The sequence below is a fragment of the Phaenicophaeus curvirostris genome, chromosome 4, assembly GCF_032191515.1.
Source record: "Phaenicophaeus curvirostris isolate KB17595 chromosome 4, BPBGC_Pcur_1.0, whole genome shotgun sequence".
NCBI classification, from domain to species: Eukaryota; Metazoa; Chordata; class Aves; order Cuculiformes; family Cuculidae; genus Phaenicophaeus; species Phaenicophaeus curvirostris.
Window position 1 is genome coordinate 27853504 of NC_091395.1, and position 20876 is coordinate 27874379.

A 20876-nucleotide genomic window follows, 5' to 3' on the forward strand; every position below is an offset into this window, starting at 1 on the left:
TATAGTATACACCTTTACCTCTGAGTGGGTTTGAATTACTCGGGCGCCGTGCCGGGAAAAAAAGAACTCACTTTCTTTTAAAGCGGTCCATGACAAAGTGTCTTGCAGGTTGTAGCCTGTCAAGCAAAGGGTGTTTGTCACTTTGTAGCCCCCTGTCTGCCCAAAACATGTTGTGCACTTCCAAGAAGTTTGCCTTGATCCCCATCAACTGCTTGGCTGTGAAAGCTGATGTGGTTTCTTGGCTGTGTGGAATGAGTGCCTGGGGCCTTACCTACTGGTCCGCTGGAGGGCTACAGAGAAGTTCAGCCAAAGCTGTGGACATCTTTGGAAAGTGGAAAGATCCACCATCCCTGATGCTCCTTTCCAGGCGGAGAAGGTGGCTGGGGTAGCCTTGTGGTGCCACGGAATTTGTCTTTAGGACTGGACAGATGTGAAACAGCCCCTCCAGAAAAAGAAATAGTGGCGCGGAGTTGTGTATTAATCATAAAGATGGGATTGCTAGGTGTAGAGGTCTCTCCTGTCCTCAGCTCTAGTGTTGATGCTTGGGACAGCTGAGAGCACAGCCCTTTCCAGCCACGACTGCATCCTTTGAGAAGCAGCACACTGAAGGAGGGCAGGCAGCTTTGATCAACACTCAGCATGAGGGTGATAGAGCAGGTGACTCCCCAGGGCAAGGTGCCACCCATACACATAAATTAATAAAGGTTTCAGAGAGATCCCCTGGTTTACAGGCTGATGACATTCCTATGACTGCCTCAGTAGAAATCTGGTTTGATGTAATTAATAAGAGACTAATTAACTAACTTTTCCATTACTTACCCACCAGTGTGATTGATCCCTGCACAAAGACATAGACTCAGTTGTGAGTCTGTTTGGGTATTCTTATTAAGCTAGATTGTTGCTTTTGGAGGTGTGGTGGCCTGGTTCAGGAACGGCACTGCGACCAACTCCAGGCTGCTCGGGCCATCAGCTCACAGACACCAATGTGGTGGATGGCAAATGGCGTTTATTGGTGAGTGGCACAGCATTATATAGCTTGGGTTTACAACGTCACTTCCATCTGCTTACGTCATGAGCTAAGCGCTATTGGCTATTCGGAGAGGGGTCCTTTCTTTCCGTGCAGCGCGACATCTTCCGACCGCCAAGCCTTAACTACCTACATTAGATAAACTTCAACCAGCATTGACATTGCCTCTTGAACACTCTGAACAGTAGGAGATAGACTTGAAGTGAAGAACTTTGCTGCCAATTTATCCTCTAGTAATGTTTAAAATAATACCAAGCCATATTCCCTTTTTTCTAGTGTTTTAATTACATTTTTTTCTTATGGCATGTTTGGTTTTATATGGATGCCTATATGTATTTATCCATATAAAGCCAGGTATCATCTGTATAGAAATACGTATTTCTTTTGAAGGTTTTCACATTCTTAAAACCTTATTTCTATGAAAGCACACACCAAACATATTTCTCTCAATGGGCATAGCTAATATGAAAGTTGGGTAGAAAATAATGTGGTTTTTCTTTTTGTTTTCTTAAAACTTGCTCAGTTTTTTGATTGTTTGTTAAAGAAGGAAAGTTGACACTGGAATTACTAGAAGGAGCACAATGTCTTTAAGGTCTACCAAGGGCAGAAATCCATCTTTCCCTGACAGTAATGCTGCATTGTTCTGTTCATTCTGGTTTACATCTAACTCCTGGCTGACAAGTGTCCATTTTTCATGCTCATTCATTAGTCACCCTGGTATTAGCACTACCTTGAAGGTGTCTAGTATGCCTCTTACCACATTTCTCAGAAATGATGAAAGATACCCTTAAAGTTTTATCCACCCACCTATCATGGTAAAACCCAGAACAGCAAAGAGGTAAAATACATTTGATTTAAAAAAATATTAGGGTCATTCTTTGCTCTTTCTTAGAAGTTGACATGTAGAAAAGGAAGTGGGGAAATGTCAGAAGTTCCTGTATAAATTCTTACCTTTAGCAGGCAAAAATGAAACTTCTGAGTTGTTCATAAGCTAAAACTGCATTAAGCATAAAAGGAAGCAATTTAGCAGTGCATCACAATTAAGATCTAATGCTTCTCTTTGCAAAAAGCATAGCAATTCAGAAACAAAGCTAGCAATACGGTGTGCACTGAGATTCTGATTTCCCATTGCACTATTTCAGTTTTATGCTTGTGGAAATTCTCTCATTGCAATGCAACTCTGAATGCAGCCATCTGTCCTTACCAGAGAGGGTTGTGCAGGAGCATTTCAGGAGTCTTGGAGGAAAGTCTCATCTTCAGTATGCTGTAAATGTCATGTGATGTATGCCACAAGAGCCCTCTCTGAATTTACTAAGATGGTACATTAGTAAAGAAAATAGAGCCTGGTTCAAGACAGCAGAAAAGAATTTTAATGATTCTCCTTGATTTCTTTTAATGAAGACCGTCTAGAAGGGAAGTTGCAGTGGGGGAAATGCCTGAAGGGGGTGCAGGCTCTCCCCTGAGGCTGTTAGTGACATCCCCACCTGCAGCTGAGTGAAATACATGAGGGAGCTGGTAAGAGAAACAAGATGGACCCTTCAGCATTGCTGTCCACCAGAGCTCACTGCACTCCAGAAGAGATGAGCTCTGGTAGCACTATTACATGTATAAGGGGAGGAAGAGTTTGCTAACACAGGCAATCAGGGATTATTTTATATTACCAAAATAAAAATGGAAAGAAAGTGGAACTGCCTTTCCCTTGTGTCTCTCCCTATTGAAGATGAGGGTAGAGAAGGCTGTCTCTCAGCGTCACATTAACAGGGCTGCTACCGACCTGGGGCTTTAATAATTCACACCGCCTCTTCACAGACAAAGAGGTCCTGACCCAGAATGAATCAAATGTTTTATTGTCTTGCTTTTTCAGGCATATTTTTTGAAGATTGTTAAAACTTTTCTTTTTAATGGAATGTATTTTATTCGTCTTTTACCATTCTCTGGGAAAATGTATCCTTTCTGTCCTTGCTTGCAAGAAATAGTAACTTACATGACACTTTGAAAAAGTGAAAAATTTTATTGAAAATACTCTGCTTGGAAAAGATCCAAAGTCCCTCAGTACATTAGCAAGCTCACCCACTCCTGGTCGACAGTGTGAAGTTGCCGTGATGACTATAATTGTTAAATGGCAAAGGAAGCTGAAGACTGAAGATTGTAGAAGGACATCATTGTTATCCACTGAAATCACAGCACGGGTCATAGAAAAAATGCAGTCATTCTATAACCCAGTGCTGCCCCAGCAGGGTCTTTCATGATTGTTAGAGCAGGTGATGAAGTTGTTTGTCCAGGCTCTCTGCTTCCTCATCACTTAAAAAAGCATCTTGTTGTTTGTCTGTTGCAACCAGGAAACATTATGCTTGGTTAGGCAGGTGATTGGTGGCCCTACACAGCCACAATCTGTATCTCTTTGTAGGTGGTGTGGCTGTTCCAGGAGGTGGTGGGTAGTTCTGGTGGGATAAAGCTGTAAAGATGTAGGAGGGAACCAACAGAATAGAGCATAAGAGCTCTCAATCTAGTAAATACACAATTATGTACTATTTTTTTTTTACAAATTAGTATCATTTACTCAGTACTATCTAATGGCTTCTTTGAGAACATTACTGTCTATTATGTCAAGGTCCCTACTTAGTGTATTTTTAGTTTGTGGATCATTGACCCACTTGAATCCAACAGCACAGTTAAAGCATCCGCACACAGCAAGGCTCCATGGGCAAGGAGCCAGAGTCCCACAGGGTTCATCTCACCTGCAACAGCCCCACTGCAAAGATTCCCAGGAAAAAAGGGTTCTTCATACCCAGCAATTCCAGTTGTCGATGATAAAGAGTTTAAAGTGGGATTCTTTTACTGTTATTACACATTTCTCGACTAATGCTATTCACTTCTCTATGCACTAAAATTTGGGGTGTTTTTAAAGGCAAGTTCTTTATGAGAGAGGTGATTATTGTGCACGTGAAGCTATGGAGAACTTCAGAGGTCTATTAATGTTTCAGGAAGGTAGGCAGGACAGTAAATCAATGTGTCAAGGAAAAAAACTCAGATTATTATCTGTGTAATCTACCTCTACTGTCTTCACCCCTCCATGTCTGAACACCTGAAAGCTATTATTAATATGCTATTTATTACTGTGCTTATATACTTCTATTACCAGCATGGTTACTTTCTCATTTATCCTCAGCCATGATATTAGAGCATGATGCATCTGTTATAATTGTCTGCACTGTGCGTATGTGTGTGTACCTGCTAGAAGCACCAGGGTGTACCTGATGGTACCTGTAATTCTTTTCCTTTGGAAACACCTGTGGGACTAGCAATAACGTGATCAAATGGGTACTGCTAGAACTATAACCCCAGTTATTTGTTAATTTAAAGCAAACTGCATTAACCTGGCATTATGTTTGCCCAGGATACCTATCAAGCCTGTACGATGCATGAGGAGCCTGGGCCAAAGGAATAATGTCACATCTTGAGAAACACACCAGCTCCTGAAAGACCAGCTCATCTCTGTCTAAATTCAGTATTTTGTCCTTGGAATGACTCCCACCAACAGAGCACCTAGAGGGTTTTGATCTTACTCAAATTGAGCCACACAACCCAAATGTCCCCAGGTTAGCCTGACAGAGAGGGTGGGATAAAGGTCATGGGCTGGTGATGTTGGAGCTGGCAACATGCTGGGAGCTACATACAGGCATTGCAGGCTGATCTAATCTTGCCTGTTGTCTTGTTGTAGTAGCTCTCACATGAAGGAGCCTCGCTGGCCAGACAAGGCCATAATGTCAGTGAGACAAGGATGCTGACATGCACAGCCTGATGAAGCTTGGTGTATCATCCTAAGAAATGATCGTTTCCAGATGTTTACTCCTCTTTGCCATAAGTTCCCCAGTATTGTAGGTTAAATACCCTTCATCAGTGACTCAGGTTGAGATGGTGGATTTTCTAGGGAGGTAGTTGTAATGTTGGCATGTGCTTCCTTTTGACAGAGAATAACCCCTAAACAAGCCGACTGCTGGAGACAGTAATTTCTTATATTGCCACTTTAGGATTTTCCAAAGCTTATCTTTCTTGTGGCCTTAAATCCTGTCCCATCAAGAGGCTCTCAGCATCCCTGCCCTGTATGCCAGAAGGAGCAGGAGTGCCAGCGGCCATGTCCGCAGTGCAGAGGGAGAACAGAGATGCCTCAGTTTTGCTAGGGAAATGCATGGATTTAAGGACTTTAGAAGTTTATCATATTGTCAGCTTAAGTTAAAATCAGCATCTCCAGCTATGACCAAGCTTTTCCATGGTACAATTAGATTGACATTTAATTCCAGCTGGTTGAAGAGCCACATTTTCCCAGTATAAGGTAAGAGACAGAGATCCTGTGCTATCTGAAGGTGAGTTTCAGAGGAGCTGATTTTGGTGGCAGATACCTCACTTCCTTTTCCATATGTGCATTTGCTGCCCCAGGTTTTGCCTTTTGGTGGTGCTGGTAGTACAATTCCTTGTGGGGTCGTCTGTAAATCAGACCTTGAAGATAATCTGGATGAAAAATAACTCTTTGGATGGTTTGTTCGTAAACTGGTTCAATTCAGTGATCTGTTTTCCAGCACAGTCACAGATTATGGCCTCAAAATATGAAATATTTGGCTTTTAAATTGTTCCCATAGGACTTATTTCCAATATGGTATAAGTGTTTGTGCACCCTCACTGTGAGCTGGCTTACGGAACTGGTCTGATTTTACGACAAAAAATAAAATAAAAAACTTTTTTAGCAAGTTTTTTTTTTAAAGTCAGGCCAAGTCTCTGATGTGATTTTGAACATGACCCCGTGTCCATTTTCAGCAGGAACCAGTAGCAGGGAGACATATCCTCAGTTGCTACTTGGGCTGAATGTCTGGTTCCCCAAAAGTCTGTTCTTCCTGGCACAGCAGACGGATTGCCAGTTCATGGCAGAAATACAGAGCTAGTGGTAATGAGGGAACTTCTCAAGTCCGTTTTACCACATCACAAGGATATTCCGGAAATGTACAGCTGTCCAGTATGATGACCTGGTCCAACATTTGAAGGGGCATTCAATGCCCTCTCCACCTGCCACATTTCTGTGGTGCTGTGCAGGGATCAAAGAACATTTCAGCTAAACATTATTATTGTTATTATTATTATCATCACTGTCACTATCATATCAGTCATCATCATTATTATTATTATTATTATAATTATAATCTATTTAGTGTTACAGGGCTAATAAGGTGGAGACAAATTAGCTAAAGCTGTAAAGTTAATGGACTAAGAGCACATCAAATCACAGCATGAGTACTTTCATCCATGAGTTTAAGGCAACTCAGCTGATGTGCTGTAGTTTTACAGATTTATTTAATTTTTCGTAACTTTCCTTAGTACTTCACTGGCATAGTTTATCAAATGTAAATTATCTGAAGAAGGGACTTGTTTTGCTTTTTTGTTCTCTGTCTGGACATGACCTTCCACAGTGAGGCCTTGGATCCTCGCTGAGTTCACATTCTCTGCCACAAAGTAAATAATAAATCCACTGTGAAACTTTTGACTGCTTAATGTTGGAACGAAGTGAAAACATGTCCTGGTCTTTTTTACGTGCTTCACTTTCCTGGGAACAGAAATGCTATTTTCTCTGTTTAGAAAGATCTCTCTCATTTATGCAGTATGGCAATCAAATGTTATTTAAACAACCATCTATTAATATTACTAATTGTTTTTCTTCTCCTCCCTAGATCTCCGGAAAACTTTTGAGCAAGAGCCCTTGGGAAAAGAAGTCTCCTTGGAACAAGAAGTCCTGCTCCAGTGCCGTCCCCCTGAAGGCATCCCAGTAGCTGAGGTGAGCAACAACATCAGTGTCCTGGCCCTCAGACATCCTAACTAAGCCCTGATTGGTGGTTAATGGTGCAGTGAGTTAGGCATGACATGATGAATGGGTGGTAACGGAGAGCTGACTGGCTGCTGCTCATAGACAAGATTGATCGGGAACTGATTAATGGCTTTGGATTATGGTTTCTTGCTGGGCAAAGCTGCAAGCAGTCTTGTGTCAATTTTTAATTCCCTTTCAAAACTCACAGTTGTATCTGGCATCGAAAAGGCACGTAGCTGATGGAGCACAATAGTGTCAGACTATCTTATCTTTCCTTTTCCTTTTAAAGAGAAAAACATTTCACTTATTCTGAGAGACACCTTTCAAGCATAATTGTCAAGGTTTAGAACAATAGTATTAGGGCATTTTAGTTTTTATTTTGACAAATAATATTTCCCTCACGTGTTAGTTCATGTGCTCACGTGTGCACCAGCCAGTCAGCTCAGCACTAGAGGGTCCAGTATGGGCTCAAAGATGAAGTAGCATGAGGTGGGGGCAAGTAGGGTAAGTATCTGCCTAATAATCCATCTTCAGGGCTTATCTGGTTTTCCTACCGGCATGTAAGTAAACCTGGAGTGGGTAGCCTGTGCTCCACCTGACAGGAGTGAGTCTATCCTTCAGCAAAATCTATGCCTGATGTCAGCAGTGGGTGTCCCCCTAAACAGGAGTGCAATGGCTTCAGCCTTATTGCTCGTGGGAGCGGGGTTTCTGAAATCCTAAATCCACTACAGCTGTTAAGGGAAAAATTGATTGTTAATGATGGTAATTCCCCTGTCTGAATTCTCCTCGGTTTTCCTCTGTACACAAAGAAGAAACTGTTGCCAATTTGCATTAGGATAAGTTAGACTGTCATGGCTAAGTAGCAAAGTGGTTGTCACTCAGCAGCTGATGACTGATTTCTCAGGAGATGAATCTTATAAGTGTTATCTCCCCATCTAACCCAAGTTTAGATTTAATCAGAATTGCAAAAAAGTGTCCACAAACATCAGAAACAATAATTAGCATTTTTCCTATTTTATCTTTCTATAGGGTGTTTTCTTTCCCCGTCAAGATCCCCAAAACTGTAAAGAGCATTTAGGTCTGCTGAGCCAGCTTGCTGACAACTGTAATATTAATCATTTGGCTTTCCTTAGGAATTTAGCAGCATTTTTTTTATTTTCCTTCCTGATGCTAATTTACATCAAATCAGCTTGCTGTTCGGCAATGACAGTAGTGTTTGCAATGGGATATGTTGTTCTGGAAGTGCAGGGCAGTACTGGGGATCTTCATTACCTATACTGGAAACAGAGATTGATGATGACAAATAGTTTGTTTGAATGCAGTGTTACAAGCACCTCTGAAGTTTCACCAGGCAGTCTAGTTATTCCTTCAGAAAGGTCTGTAATGCCCAGTCAGGCAGCTAGGACGCAAACAGTATGATTTAACATGATGCATGGAAGTGATCCCTGAAAAGATCCTCTGTGAGCCGCTCTCATAATAATTTCAGTTTTTCCTGCCTTCTAGTATCCTGACTCGCTTTGTCAATAGTCAAGACTCATGACTGTACATTAACTGTCTCTGAATCTTATTTGTACCCTGGTCAGGGCAGATACCAGTTAACACTTGGCAGTCTCAGAAGTCATATACTCCCCATCTGACATTTAAAAGAACCATTCTCAACGTTGTTTTTTTTTCTTTTCTGACTTTTGAAGTCAGAAAGAGATCAAACACCCAGATTGGACAGCCGCCTAATACAGCTCCTTTGTAGATTCTTTCCAGCACTATTAAAAGAACAAAGAACCTGAACACTAATGAATATGAATGCCTTAATGTGACACTTGCTGAAGCTGGTATGATAAATTTTAAAAAATGGAAAGATAAAAGGTAACTTAGTGGGCTGAAGGATTACATGATTATTTTAATTGTAGAGATGAATGAGTTCTTCATTTAAGATTTCGTTTATTTTTTAGGAGGAGTTTCTGGTATGATGGTACAGATAACTAAGAAAGGACTTGGGAGAAGGCAGGCACTAGGCTGAAGCTATTTTCCACCTTGTTGAATGACTGCCTTGGTTCTGAGTAGAGTAACATGGTAACATATATGCTGCATCTCTGAGCAGCATTTCCAAATGCTTTCATGAGCATGTAACTCGGTCTCTTCCCATTCTGGGCACTGTGTTTTGTTTCGAGTTTTTTCCACTTACTGGCTTCTGAAATAGTCACTGGATTTAACAACACAATAGAGGAAGAAAAGCTTACACCGTGACATTACAAAGTACACATTCCATTTAATGTAATGCTGGAGTCCAGAGTTCCAGCATTTTCTCCTTGCTTTTTCTCATTGATTTCATTCTCACACTTTGTTTCATTTTGTTCCTGGTATTTCGAAGTGTTAGGAACAATCACACTTGGGGATATGTTCTATTCTTTCTTCCTCCTGTCCATTTCAGTAGCTGGGGAATTTAGTTTTATAATTCCCAGCATATTTAATTGCAATTAACTATGTCAAGCTCTTATGGATCAATGCTAGAGCAGCTTTTATTATTACTGAAATGCTGAACCACATAGCATACAGCTGCTCCAGAGGGCAAGAAGGACAAAGACAGAGATAGGCAGGCAAAGCTTTTAAGGCAGCACTTACCAGTCTCTCAGATCCACTAGGACATAGCGAGCATTAAAGTAGGTTCAGATCATGGCCACTAGGTCCAAAGAAAAGCAGGTTTGTTAAAATACATCACCCCCATGGCCTGAGGTCAAATCAAAATATGTCTTACTTCACTTGTGCCGAAGTAAAGAACCAAAGGGAAAACCAGAGCAGTTTCTCTATGGCCATACGCACCTACCCACCAGCCCTAACCAGCACTGGTGCTAGCTGTGCAGCAGCGTGCCTCCCTGCTCCTGGTTTTACAACTGGTATCAAGCCAAACCTACCTACAGACTCTGAAAAAGCCCAGTAAATGTTTTGGGTTTTCATATATGAGGCCCAGGCAAGCAGTGGTAGGACCAGCACAGGCCCTGTTACACTGAGGTTTCCACACAAAGTGGGAGGTGAAGGGGCAAACTCATACATTGCTGCTGTGGGAAAAAAAAAACAAAACAAAACAAAACAAAAAAACAGAAAGAAAAGAGAAATAAAACCAAACAACTTCCTGCCCCTGCCAGAAACAGCGGGAGCTGCCAGTGCTCAGTGGAAGTCAGATGTTGCAGCCCCCCAGTTTCTACAGAAACATCCATTTCAATTCCATTCCCTTCTCTGTATGCATTTTTTCAAACCCAACCTAAGAAGGCAGGAAGGATCCTGTTCTGTGATGCTCCAACAGTAATGGCAGAGTTATTAGCAATTAACCCCTTAGCTCGTTGAATTTGTTCTTTCAAAGATGCCAGTGTCATATTGCACATGATAAAATACAGTTAGAGACACTGAATCGCATCAAATTAACTCATTTTGATAGGTTATAGATCAAAACATCAATGAGATGTAAGATTGGTTAACATGCCATAAGCTGCCAGATGAACTTTTGCATGGAAATGTGTGATTTGCAGTACCTTTAACAGGGAGATAATTGCTTCTTTTAATTATAATTGAGGTGTTTAACAGAGTAGTTTAATTGTAGAACAGGGTGCAACGAACAGTTTGGTGACTCAGTTGGGTTTAAAACTGGACATGATATTTATCCACATTCATAGCTTTAATAAGGAACTAGAGCAAGGGGAAACACATCCAAGTCAAAAGACAGAAGAAGGTGTTTTGCTGAGTGAAGATGACCGTTACACAGGCTTTATTAGTCTCCTCTTGCATGGGCAAAAGCTGGTGGAAGCTGAGGACTTCTCCAAACAGACAGCATCAGGTGGCTGCTTCGGCTAATTGATTATTAATACAACCACTGTTTGCTTTGTTTCATGAGAGCCGCTTAAGTTTTGCAGCAGTTATCCCTTAATTGGGATCTTATGTGTATGCATTTCCATGCAGGTGTGTGTTGCCAAGGCAGTGTTTTATATTCCTGGCAGGAAAGCGAGCTCTAAGAGAGAGGAATAGAGGAGTTTGTGGCTACAAATACTAATTGGCTGGAAGTGACACAGTCCTTTGCAGTGCCTTGCAATATACAGCAGAACTTCCTTTAGGTGTCCACAGGAGGATAAGCAGGAAGGAGGAGGTGGGTTTGTGTGCAGAAGGAGCACAGCCCAAAATGAATCACAGATTCACTAGGTTGGAAAAGACCCACAGGATCATCAAGTCCAACCATTCCTATCAACCACTAAACAATGCCCCTCAGCACCTCATCTACCCGTCTTTTAAACACATCCAGGGATAGTGACTCAACCAGTTCCCTGGGCAGCCTGTTCAGTGACCCTTTCCATGGAATTTTTTTTTCTGATGTCCAGCCTGAACCTCCCCTGGCAGAGCTTGAGTCCATTCCCTCTTGTCCTGTCACTTGGGAGAAGAGGCCAGCACCCTCCTCTCTACAACCTCCTTTCAGGTAGTTGTAGAGCAATGAGGTCTCCCCTCAGCCTTCTCTTCTCTAGGCTAAGCAACCACAGTTCCCTCAGCCACTCCTCGTAAGACTCGTTATCCAGCCCCCTCACCAGCTTTGTTGCTCTTCTCTGGACTCGCTCCAGAGCCTCAACATCCTTCTTGTGGTGAGGGGCCCAGAACTGAACACAGTATTTAAGGTGTGGTCTCACCAGTGCCAAGTACAGATGGAGAATAACCTCCCTGGACCTGCCGGTCATGCCGTTTCTGATATGAACCAAGATGCCATTGACCTTCTTGGCTACCTGGGCACATTGCTGGCTGAGGACTGCTTATTCATTTAGCCTTGAAGAGCCATTGGGGAAGATCTGGCAAAGCAGGCCTGTCCTTCTCCAGAAGTACAAGTTAAAGCTCTCCTGAATTGTGAGTGTCTGGTCCTATATATTTCTGTTCCTTCTTACATGCTTTTTACACCCCAATCTACTAGAAGGTGTTGGTTTGCATTTGCTGTCTCATTCTCAGTATGTGTTTTGCAGTCTCTCATAGCTATCGTTTCAGCCTCTTTGGAAACCACTCTTTTTTTTTCTTATATATTTTTTTCTTAACCTTAACCAAGCATGAAACTAATTTCCAGCAAATAGGACATGGAAGACACCATCTTGTAGAGCAGGCAGTTGCTGAGATGAAAGTGCATATTTGAAACCTAATCCAAATATCAAATAGCATTCTTCAAAGAGTCAGTCAAGTCTCAAGGTACCAGAGATAGCTGCTGGCTCAATAGCCCATATGTAAACTGCTAAAGTTTTCTCAGTTTCACTTGGATATCTTGTACTGTGTCCAGTTAGCTTCACAAATGTTTCATTCTTATTGGTGTGTGCACGCATGCCCTTACTGCCAACGTGGTATGGAATGCATGTCTGCTGTTACAATTCAGGTGAAGCAGGGGATCTCCGATTTCCCTATGGCTATTGGATGTAATGCAAGCTCAGCAGGGACTGTGGCAAGGCCATGACTGGCTGACATGTCTGTAGAGAACACCAGCCACAATGCTGATGTGGCTGGGGAAGCAGATGGAAACCGTTCCTGCCATGTTGGCTAGGTATGGGGAAGGCAGGGGTGCAATGGTCTCACCTCCCAGAATCCTAGATCGCCTTTTATCAAGGCAAATATCTCAGTGCTCCCAGGTCTTTCTGTCTTGTTTCTCTTGGAGAATTGCATTGGAGGGCTTTGCCTGTGTCTAGAGGGTAGAAGGCTGATTTTGGCAGGTGTTCTCCACCCCAAAGATGAGACCAGGGCAGGCTGGTGCAGAGGAGGCAATGAGAGACCAGGATCCAGGATTTGCATCCTGCTGACTTTCCTCTTGAGACTGGGAGAGGTGTAAGGAATGACTTATGATCAGGATGGAAGGATCTAGATGAACTCCTAACTCTTTTTCATTCTTGGGTTTCTTTTGGAGCAGATGTGCTTCTGCTCCACCAGACTATAAAACAGTCACGCATATGCAAGTGTGCCAGGAGATTTAAGTATCTAGTAATGCTAGTAACCTGGCAGGGCTAAATTTGCGTCAGCAATTAGCTTCCATAATAGGTTTTCCCACGTATGTAATTGCTTGTGTGATTTATGTTCCCTGTGTTCATTTAGTCCGCACAGAAGCGTGACCTGGCTTTACAAATCTTAGTCTCCCCATGCGCTGCCTTATTTCAGGCTGCTGCTGGAAATGCCCTGGCTGCAGTTCTGAGGTACAGCCAGGGTGGTGGTTGTGGGTTTTCTGTTCTTGCTGACGGTCTTTCTTTTCTTGTTGGGTGGCATGTGGCAGGTTCCCTTTGTTAATTAGAACAAATATGCCAATTATGTTAATGCATCTCCCGATACCAATCAGTGAATAATTAGAGAAAACACATCTGTCTCTCGCTAGGGAGCGGGATGACTGAAAAGACACTACAAAGTATGTTGCTCTAAATTCCAGCCACCTCGGATCATTGCCTTCCTCAGCTGGTCACAAGGACAGCTCAGTCTTGTGGCAGGCTTCCCAGCATTTTTGCAGCACTGGACGTGCAGATCCAGTGCAGCTGGCAGAATCTGTGTGCCCCACTGCTCTGCAAATTGCATACAGAGCACTGAGGAGCTCTGATCAAAAGGCTTTGAGTGTGCTCCAGCTTCTCAGTATCCAGAGTTGCTATTAATCAGGACTTCATTCACTCCACTTACACTTTTACAGAGGGGCCTTCTCCTGCTAAGTCAATTTGCACACATATAACAAAAATAATTTCTTAAGTGGAAAACAAAAAAAAAGAAATGGTAATTTCATGCGTGCTTTGTTTCAGGTAGCTGGTATGTAAGAAAAAGCAGTTGCATGTTGTTGTAGATTTCCACAGCTGTCATCTCCACAAGGCAACACCTACCGTATCATTCATGGCAATATTGCACAACCATCCATACATTTATTAAAAACAGTTGGAGGGATGTGCCTGATTTAATTTAAATAAATAGAGCTAGATATCTATTCAAGAATCATAGAATCATAGAATAGTTTGGGTTGGAAGGGACCTTAAAGATCATCCAGTTCCAATCCCCCTGCCATGGGCACAGACACCTCCCACCAGCCCAGGCTGCCCAAGGCCCCATCCAACCTGGCCTTGAACACCTCCAGGAATGGGGCAGCCACAACATCCCTGGGCAACCTGTTCCAGTGCCTCACCACTCACATAGTGAAGAAATTCTTCCTTATGTGTAGTCTAAATCTGCCCCTCCCCAGTTTATACCCGTTTCCCCTCATCCTATCACTGCAAGCCTTTGTAAACAGTCCCTCCCCAGCTTTCCTGGAGGCCTCTTTCAGGTACTGGAAGATCTCCTCAGAGCCTTCTCTTCTCCAGGCTGAACAAGCCCAACTCTCTCAGCCTGTCCTCATGGGAGGTGCTCCAGACCTCTGACCATCTTTGTAGCCCTCCTCTGGACCTGTTCCAACAGTTCCATGTCTTTCTTATGTTGAGGATACCAAAACTGGACACAGCACTCCAGATGAGGGGTAGAGAGGAATAAAAGAGCAAAATTGCCTCCCTCAACCTGCTGGCCATGCTTCTTTTGGTGCAGCCCAGGATATGGTTGGCCTTCTGGGCTGCAAGCACACATTGCCAGCTCATGTCGAGCTTCTCATCAACCAGAATCCCCAAGTCCTTCTCTGCAGGGCAGCTCTCAATCACATCATTCCCCATCCTATACTGAAAATGAGGATTGCTGCAACTCAGGTGTAGGACCTTGCACTTGGCCTTGTTGAACCTCATGGGATTCTCACAGGCCCACTTCTCCAGCCTGTCCAGGTCCCTCTGGATGACACCCTGTCCTTCCAGTGTGGCAACTACACCACTCAGCTTGGTGTCACCTGCAAACTTGCCAAGGGTGCACTCAATCTTGCTGTCAAGATCATTGATGAAGATATTAAACAGCATTGGTCCCAGTATGGACCCCTGAGGGACACCACTTATAGCAGATTTCCATCTGGATTTTGAGCTGTTAGCCACTACTCTCTGAATATGACATTCCAAACAATTTCTTATCCACTGTACCGTCCACCCATCAAATCCAATTTAGAGAGAAGGATGTTGTGGGGGACTGTGTCAAAGGCTTCACAGAAGTCCAGATAGGTCACATCCATTGGTTTTCCTGTGCCCACTGCTGTGGTTACCCCATCATAGAAAGCTACTAGGTTGGTCATACAGGACTTGCCCCTGGTGAAGCCGTGCTGGCTGCCATTAATCACCTTCCCATCCTCCATTTGCTTTAGCATAGCTTCTAGGGGAATCTGTTCCATGATCTTCCCAGGCACAGATGTGAGGCTGACAGGTCAGTAGTTCTCAGGGTCATCTTTTCTGCTGTTTTTAAAAATGGGCACAATGTTATCCTTCTTCCAGTCACCAGGGACTTCTCCTGATTGCCATGACTCTTCAAATATCATGGAGAGTGGCTTGGCAGCCACATCGGCCAGTTCCCTCAGGACTCTAGAATGCATCTCATCAGGTCCCATAGACTTACATATGTTCAGGTTCCTTAGGTGATCATGAACCTGATCCTCCTCTAATTGTCTGTTGATACGAGGTCACTATTTTCATCCATCAGTGTGGGTACATTCTCTTTAACCTTCCTCTTCTGATTGATGTGCCTGTAGAAGCTCTTCTTGTTGGTCTCCACTTCCCTTGCCAAGCTCAGCTCCAGCTGCGCCTTGGCCTTCCTGATCTCATCCATATACAACTGGGCAGCATCCCTATACACGTCGCAGGTTCCCTCTCCCTGCTTGCACTGCCTGTGCAGTTCTCTCCTGTTCTTGAGTTTGACCAGGAGGTCTTGACTCAGCCGTGCTGATCTCTTCCCTTCCCTGCCTGATTTTCTGCATATGAGGACTAGCATTCTTGCGCTTTGTAGAAAGCATTCGTAAATATTCGCCAACTCTGTTCTGCTCCCTTGTCCCCGAGGAACATGTCTCAGGGGATCCTACTGAGTAACTCCTTGAAGAGCTGGAAGTCTATTTTCCTGAAATTTAGGGTCCTGATTATACTCCTCGCCTGTGCCATATCCCTCAGGACCTTGAACTCTACCAGCGCATGATCACTGCAGCCCAGGCTGCTTCCGATCCTAATGTCACTGATGAGTCCACTTGTATTAGTAACCATCAGGTCCAGTATTGCGTCCCCTCAGGTGGGGATCTCTGTTACCTGGATTAAGAAGTTGTCATCAATGCACTCCAGGAGTCTCCTGGATTGCCTACAGCTTGCCTACTTTTCCAGCATGTGTCAGGGTGATTGAAGTCCTTGAGTAGGAGGAGAGCTTATGAGCATGAAACCTCCTGTAGCTGGAGGAAGACAACTTCACCAGCTGGCTCTCCTTGGTCAGGTGGCCTGTAGTATATACCAACCACAAGGTTCCCATTGGTTCCTCTGTCTTTAATTTTGACCCACAAGCTTTCAAACTGTTCATGGCTACTCTTCAATGACAGCTCTTCACATTCTATCCATTTCCTGACATAGAGGGCAACGCCTCCACCCCTGCTTCCTGGTCTGTCCCTTCTGAACAGCCTGTAGCTGTCAATAGTCACATTCCAGTCATGGGATTTATCCAACCAAGTTTCCGTGATGGCAACTAGGTCATAGCTTTCTAATAGCACAGTAGCTTCTAGCTCCTTCTGCTTGTTGCCCAAGCTTCGTGTGTTTGTATAGAGGCACTTCAGATGGGCTGCCGGTCACATTGCCTTATTAGTGGACCCTTTATTACCTATAACGTAATCGTGACTATACACGGTAAATATATATCCTCAGTATTTAGGTAAAGTCAAAGATCTACTCTAGGAACTCCAGAGAGTTTAAAAATGGAGATATAATGATGTGATTCGGAATGACCGTGAAGACAGGCACTCTGTGGACTTTGAAATGGCCCTGGGTATGCTACTGCCCCTCTGTCCACTTGCCCAGAGGAGTGTAGCTCCATGTCCATTGCCTCATTTATCAGCCTTGTTGCAAGTATGGCAGTTTCCCCAGGGCACCAGTCACTGTTATTCAGGTAGCGGAATTAAATTCAGGATTAGTTTCTGCATTGACTGGTTTAACAGCCTACTTCAGTGAGAGGGCTGCACCTTGGGGAATGACATGACATCAAAAGACATCGTTGCTTTTAACTTCTGTAATAACAGTTTGCATACTTGTCATTCATAAATCATACTGTTTCATTTTGCTTTATTCTCTTCCTTTTTACATTTGACACCTGATCTCTTCCTACTTACGTGACAGAACAACCCTGCTCCCACCTATTCTGATTACCTCAGTTAAATAAGTCTCCTTCTTGAGAGATGTTTGGAGGTGCCGAGGACTGCAGTCAGAGCACCAGAAAAAATGAGGCCATTAGTACCTGAAAATGTGTACCAACAAAAGTCTCGTTTGCATGTTGTAGTGTGTTTAATTAGCTATCATTTCAACAAGGACTGAGGGAGAAAACACAACCACTGGAGGAGTATGCTCTTTTTCGGTGTTGTTCTATTGATGGCTAAAATGTATACGAAAGGAAAAGTCTTTTGCCAAATCATCCATCAGTTTCTCCCTTCAGATTTGGAGACATTATCATGTGTTACATAAACAGATTCGTGACATCATACAAACCTGGGTGCCAGAAGAAGACTGAATTAGATATCCTGAAGATGCATCTGTAAAAGAGGTGGAGTTTATACATGCACACACAGTACCAGTGTCCTGGCAAAACAGATTTTTCAGGAAAAAAAAAAAAAGACATCCTGTTGTTCTGCAAACTTAATATTTTATTGCTAGCATTAGGTGAAAAGGATCCTTTTCCTAAGAGATTTGATGAAGAGTCAGAGGCAATATGCTGAATTATAGAGTATCTTTTTTTTTTCTGATATTGGCAACTCCTGTTTTCATATCATCTTCAGTGTTTTTGCAGGGATGAAAGGGAATTTAATGCTCATAGCTTTAATTTTATCTAATCAGCTGAGACCCAGACAGAATATGGATATGTGTGTTTTTGTAGAGAGAGAAAGTGTTGCGGAGCACTGGAAAAAAGAGAACTGCATGCTTGAGTGTGGAGCCTTGCATAGTGCCAGGGGCTGCTAGAGTATGTGCTTGGAAAAGCACACCAGAAACCCTTTAGCCTGAGCCTTAGATCATGGGATGACTGTAGTCCTGTCCTCACTGACATCCTGATGTCCTCAATGTGCAGAGAGCAGGAAAAGTACAGATGGACTTGAAGGTGGTACACAGCAGCGGCAGCACGTGTAACATCATTTATAGTTCTAACACAACTGTGTGCTCCATCCTAGAAATAAATAATGGTATTTAAACCCAAGAAAGGCATTTTGTTTGTATGGGAGGCAGAGCTTAAGCCTACCACCTTCCAGAAAGGAGGAAGAACAATTTTAGTCATGCTGGCAAGGAAAACCAGGTTATTGACTAAAAAGCTTGTATCTTCCATGGTAAAACATGGAAGTAGTGACAGAAATGTAAGTGTCTGAAGCTTTATATACTTTTCCTTCCTGCCCTATTCCTTGCAGACACATATCAATTTCCACAGCTCTTCTTGCACCACCAGCTTTAAGCTATAAAGTATCAACGATTGTGAGGCTACCATATACTGCTGTGGGAGAGGAAGAATTAAATCAAGCCTTCCTTGGAGCAATGACTTTGCATTTACTAAGGTCTGGAGGCAGCTCATGTCTAATGCACATCCACCCAGGCTAAAGACGGGTAGTGGGTACTGGACAGCTTGAATCCAAGCCCATGTCCACCAGCACTGTCCTAGCAGCACTGAACTGGCTCCATCCAAGAATGAAGTGAGCCCGCTGTTTAACACCAGGAGAGGGCATCAGTTTTCTCCTCACAGCACAGGGTGGTCTACATGGCTGTCTCAGAGGGGAAGCAGGTTCTCTGTTGGTTTTGGGGTATGTCAGTGCTCAGGCAGTTCCTCAAATGTCTTTGGAAAAGTGAGGTTTGTGAGAGCAGGTCTTGCCAGTTAGCACCCTGTGCGTCCAGTAGGCTGATAGTGTTTATGTTTTTCTTCCTTTAATTAAATCCTGGGTGCAAGCTGAAGTGATGCAGTGACATGAAGGACCGGCTTTGATCCTTCCAGGGCCCCAGTCCCATCCTTCAAAGCATGCTGGGTTCAAATGAAAACAAGCTACAAGATTTGCAGCCAAATTATATTAAGGTGGCTTACAGCAGTCAGCTGGGATATAATAGGGTGTTTCTTTAAGAAGAAAGAGAACATTGTCTAGATTAAAAATCACATATGAAAATATTTTTCTGTGTAACCAAGGAAATTATGCTATATTAAAATAAAATATAGCTTACATAAAGAAAAGGGAAAATAAGTGCTGATGTAGTCTGTGTGATTCCCCATTTCCTTGGAAACTGTCTCTGTTTTGTTTAATCGTGATTGCAGCAAAACAATAACGTGCATGTATATGTGAGCACATGAATGCTTAAATACATTAGTATGTTTGTAATTTGCTAGTATGACCTGCTCTGGTATAGGGCCTTGTTATATTAGATCCAGGGCAAGTACATCCAAGGTTACTGCATTATTAACTGCCTAATTAAGCAAGATGAAGAAAAGAATAGATAAGATCTCTGCTGTTTTAGGATTTCTGATATTCTAATGGAATTTTCTGGGTTTGGATATCACCCTAAGGTGTCACTCCTTCCTTATCCTGTGCCTCAGACTCTGAGAACACAGATCAACTATTTGTCTTTGTACAGTAGCTGACAGCCTTTGAAAATGCATTGATATTTTCAAGGCAAGGCAAGACAACTCTTGTGTGGATGGGTGGGAGGGAAGGGGACCTGAAGGGAAGCACAAGTGTGACAGGTGTTCTCCTGTGTATCTGCCATAGGGGTTTATTTCAGTTGGCAGTATGCCTCAGGCGAGTCCTTTGTGATGTGCCTTGGCTCATAGCACTTTCTGGTATGAGCACTAGTCACAGATACTGTGCCTGTTGGAGTGTGACTAGGTGCTGACTCACTGCCTCCCCTCTGTCCCTTTCAAACCCAAGGTTGAATGGCTGAAGAATGAAGAGGTGATTGATCCAGTGGAAGATCGAAATTTTTACATCACCATTGATCACAACCTGATCATCAAGCAAGCTCGGCTTTCTGACACAGCCAATTATACTTGTGTGGCCAAAAACATTGTGGCCAAAAGGAAAAGTACCACAGCAACTGTGATTGTCTATGGTAAGTGATGCCTTGTACTGCTGCATGTGGATGGACACACAAAGCAAGCGGTGGGACAGGAGAGGGATGCAAAATGCCTGTATGCAACTCCTAACGGTGGTCAGTGACCAGGCTGGGCTGCCTATGCTGCCTGTTAACTAGTAGACGTATGCAGGGACTGAAAACACTTAGAAGTACATGTCTGATGGCTTGGTAACAGACAATAGCATTAAAGGAGGAACAGGCACCTACACAAACAGCCGGTTGCCTTATTGAAGGGAAGGCAGTTGCTCCCCATGTTGCAACACACGCCAGCTGAAAGCAGCAAGGAGCTATTAGGGCACGTCGTCCAGTGCGGTCCTGATATAATATTGAGGATGGCCATTGTTTGACAGAGGAGGGACTGGATGAGATGCCCTGCTGGCATCTCTTTCAGCCTGTGTTGCAATTCAAGACTTTACCCCTGCAAAGCTACCACCCTAATGCATTCCAAGCAGAGGTACCCACTGGAACAAAACCTGCTCTGACAATGTGCCAGCTGACTGTCCTGGTGTTCCGTACAATCAGCTTAATTATAGTATAGACAAGTAGGAAAAAAACCCTATGATTATCCATAATATTCATTGCATATTCAGGGTAGCAGTTAGATTTAATCGTAAGCAGTTGCTTCCCTGAAGTTACAATGAGGGCCTCTTAGTTCAGGTTTTATAGAAATTGACTGAATTGAGCTGATTAGCAGTGTTTGTGATATTGAGAGATGGACTGTACAAGAGCACTGTGTTTTGTAACTGTGATGAATGCAGGAACATACAGATGTAGGCATACCACAACTCTTCCTCATACACAT

General features: G+C 43.2%; 1 protein-coding gene across 2 annotated transcripts in view; it reads left to right on the forward strand.

The window, feature by feature from the left end:
- UNC5C (unc-5 netrin receptor C) overlaps nt 1–20876 on the forward strand; it is a 261148-nt gene that overhangs the window by 190279 nt on the left and 49993 nt on the right. For both annotated transcript variants that reach the window (XM_069855594.1, XM_069855595.1), the window contains exons 4-5: nt 6745–6848; nt 19870–20050. In XM_069855594.1, the coding sequence (XP_069711695.1) occupies nt 6745–6848; nt 19870–20050 (285 nt within the window). The remainder of the gene's footprint in view (nt 1–6744; nt 6849–19869; nt 20051–20876) is intronic.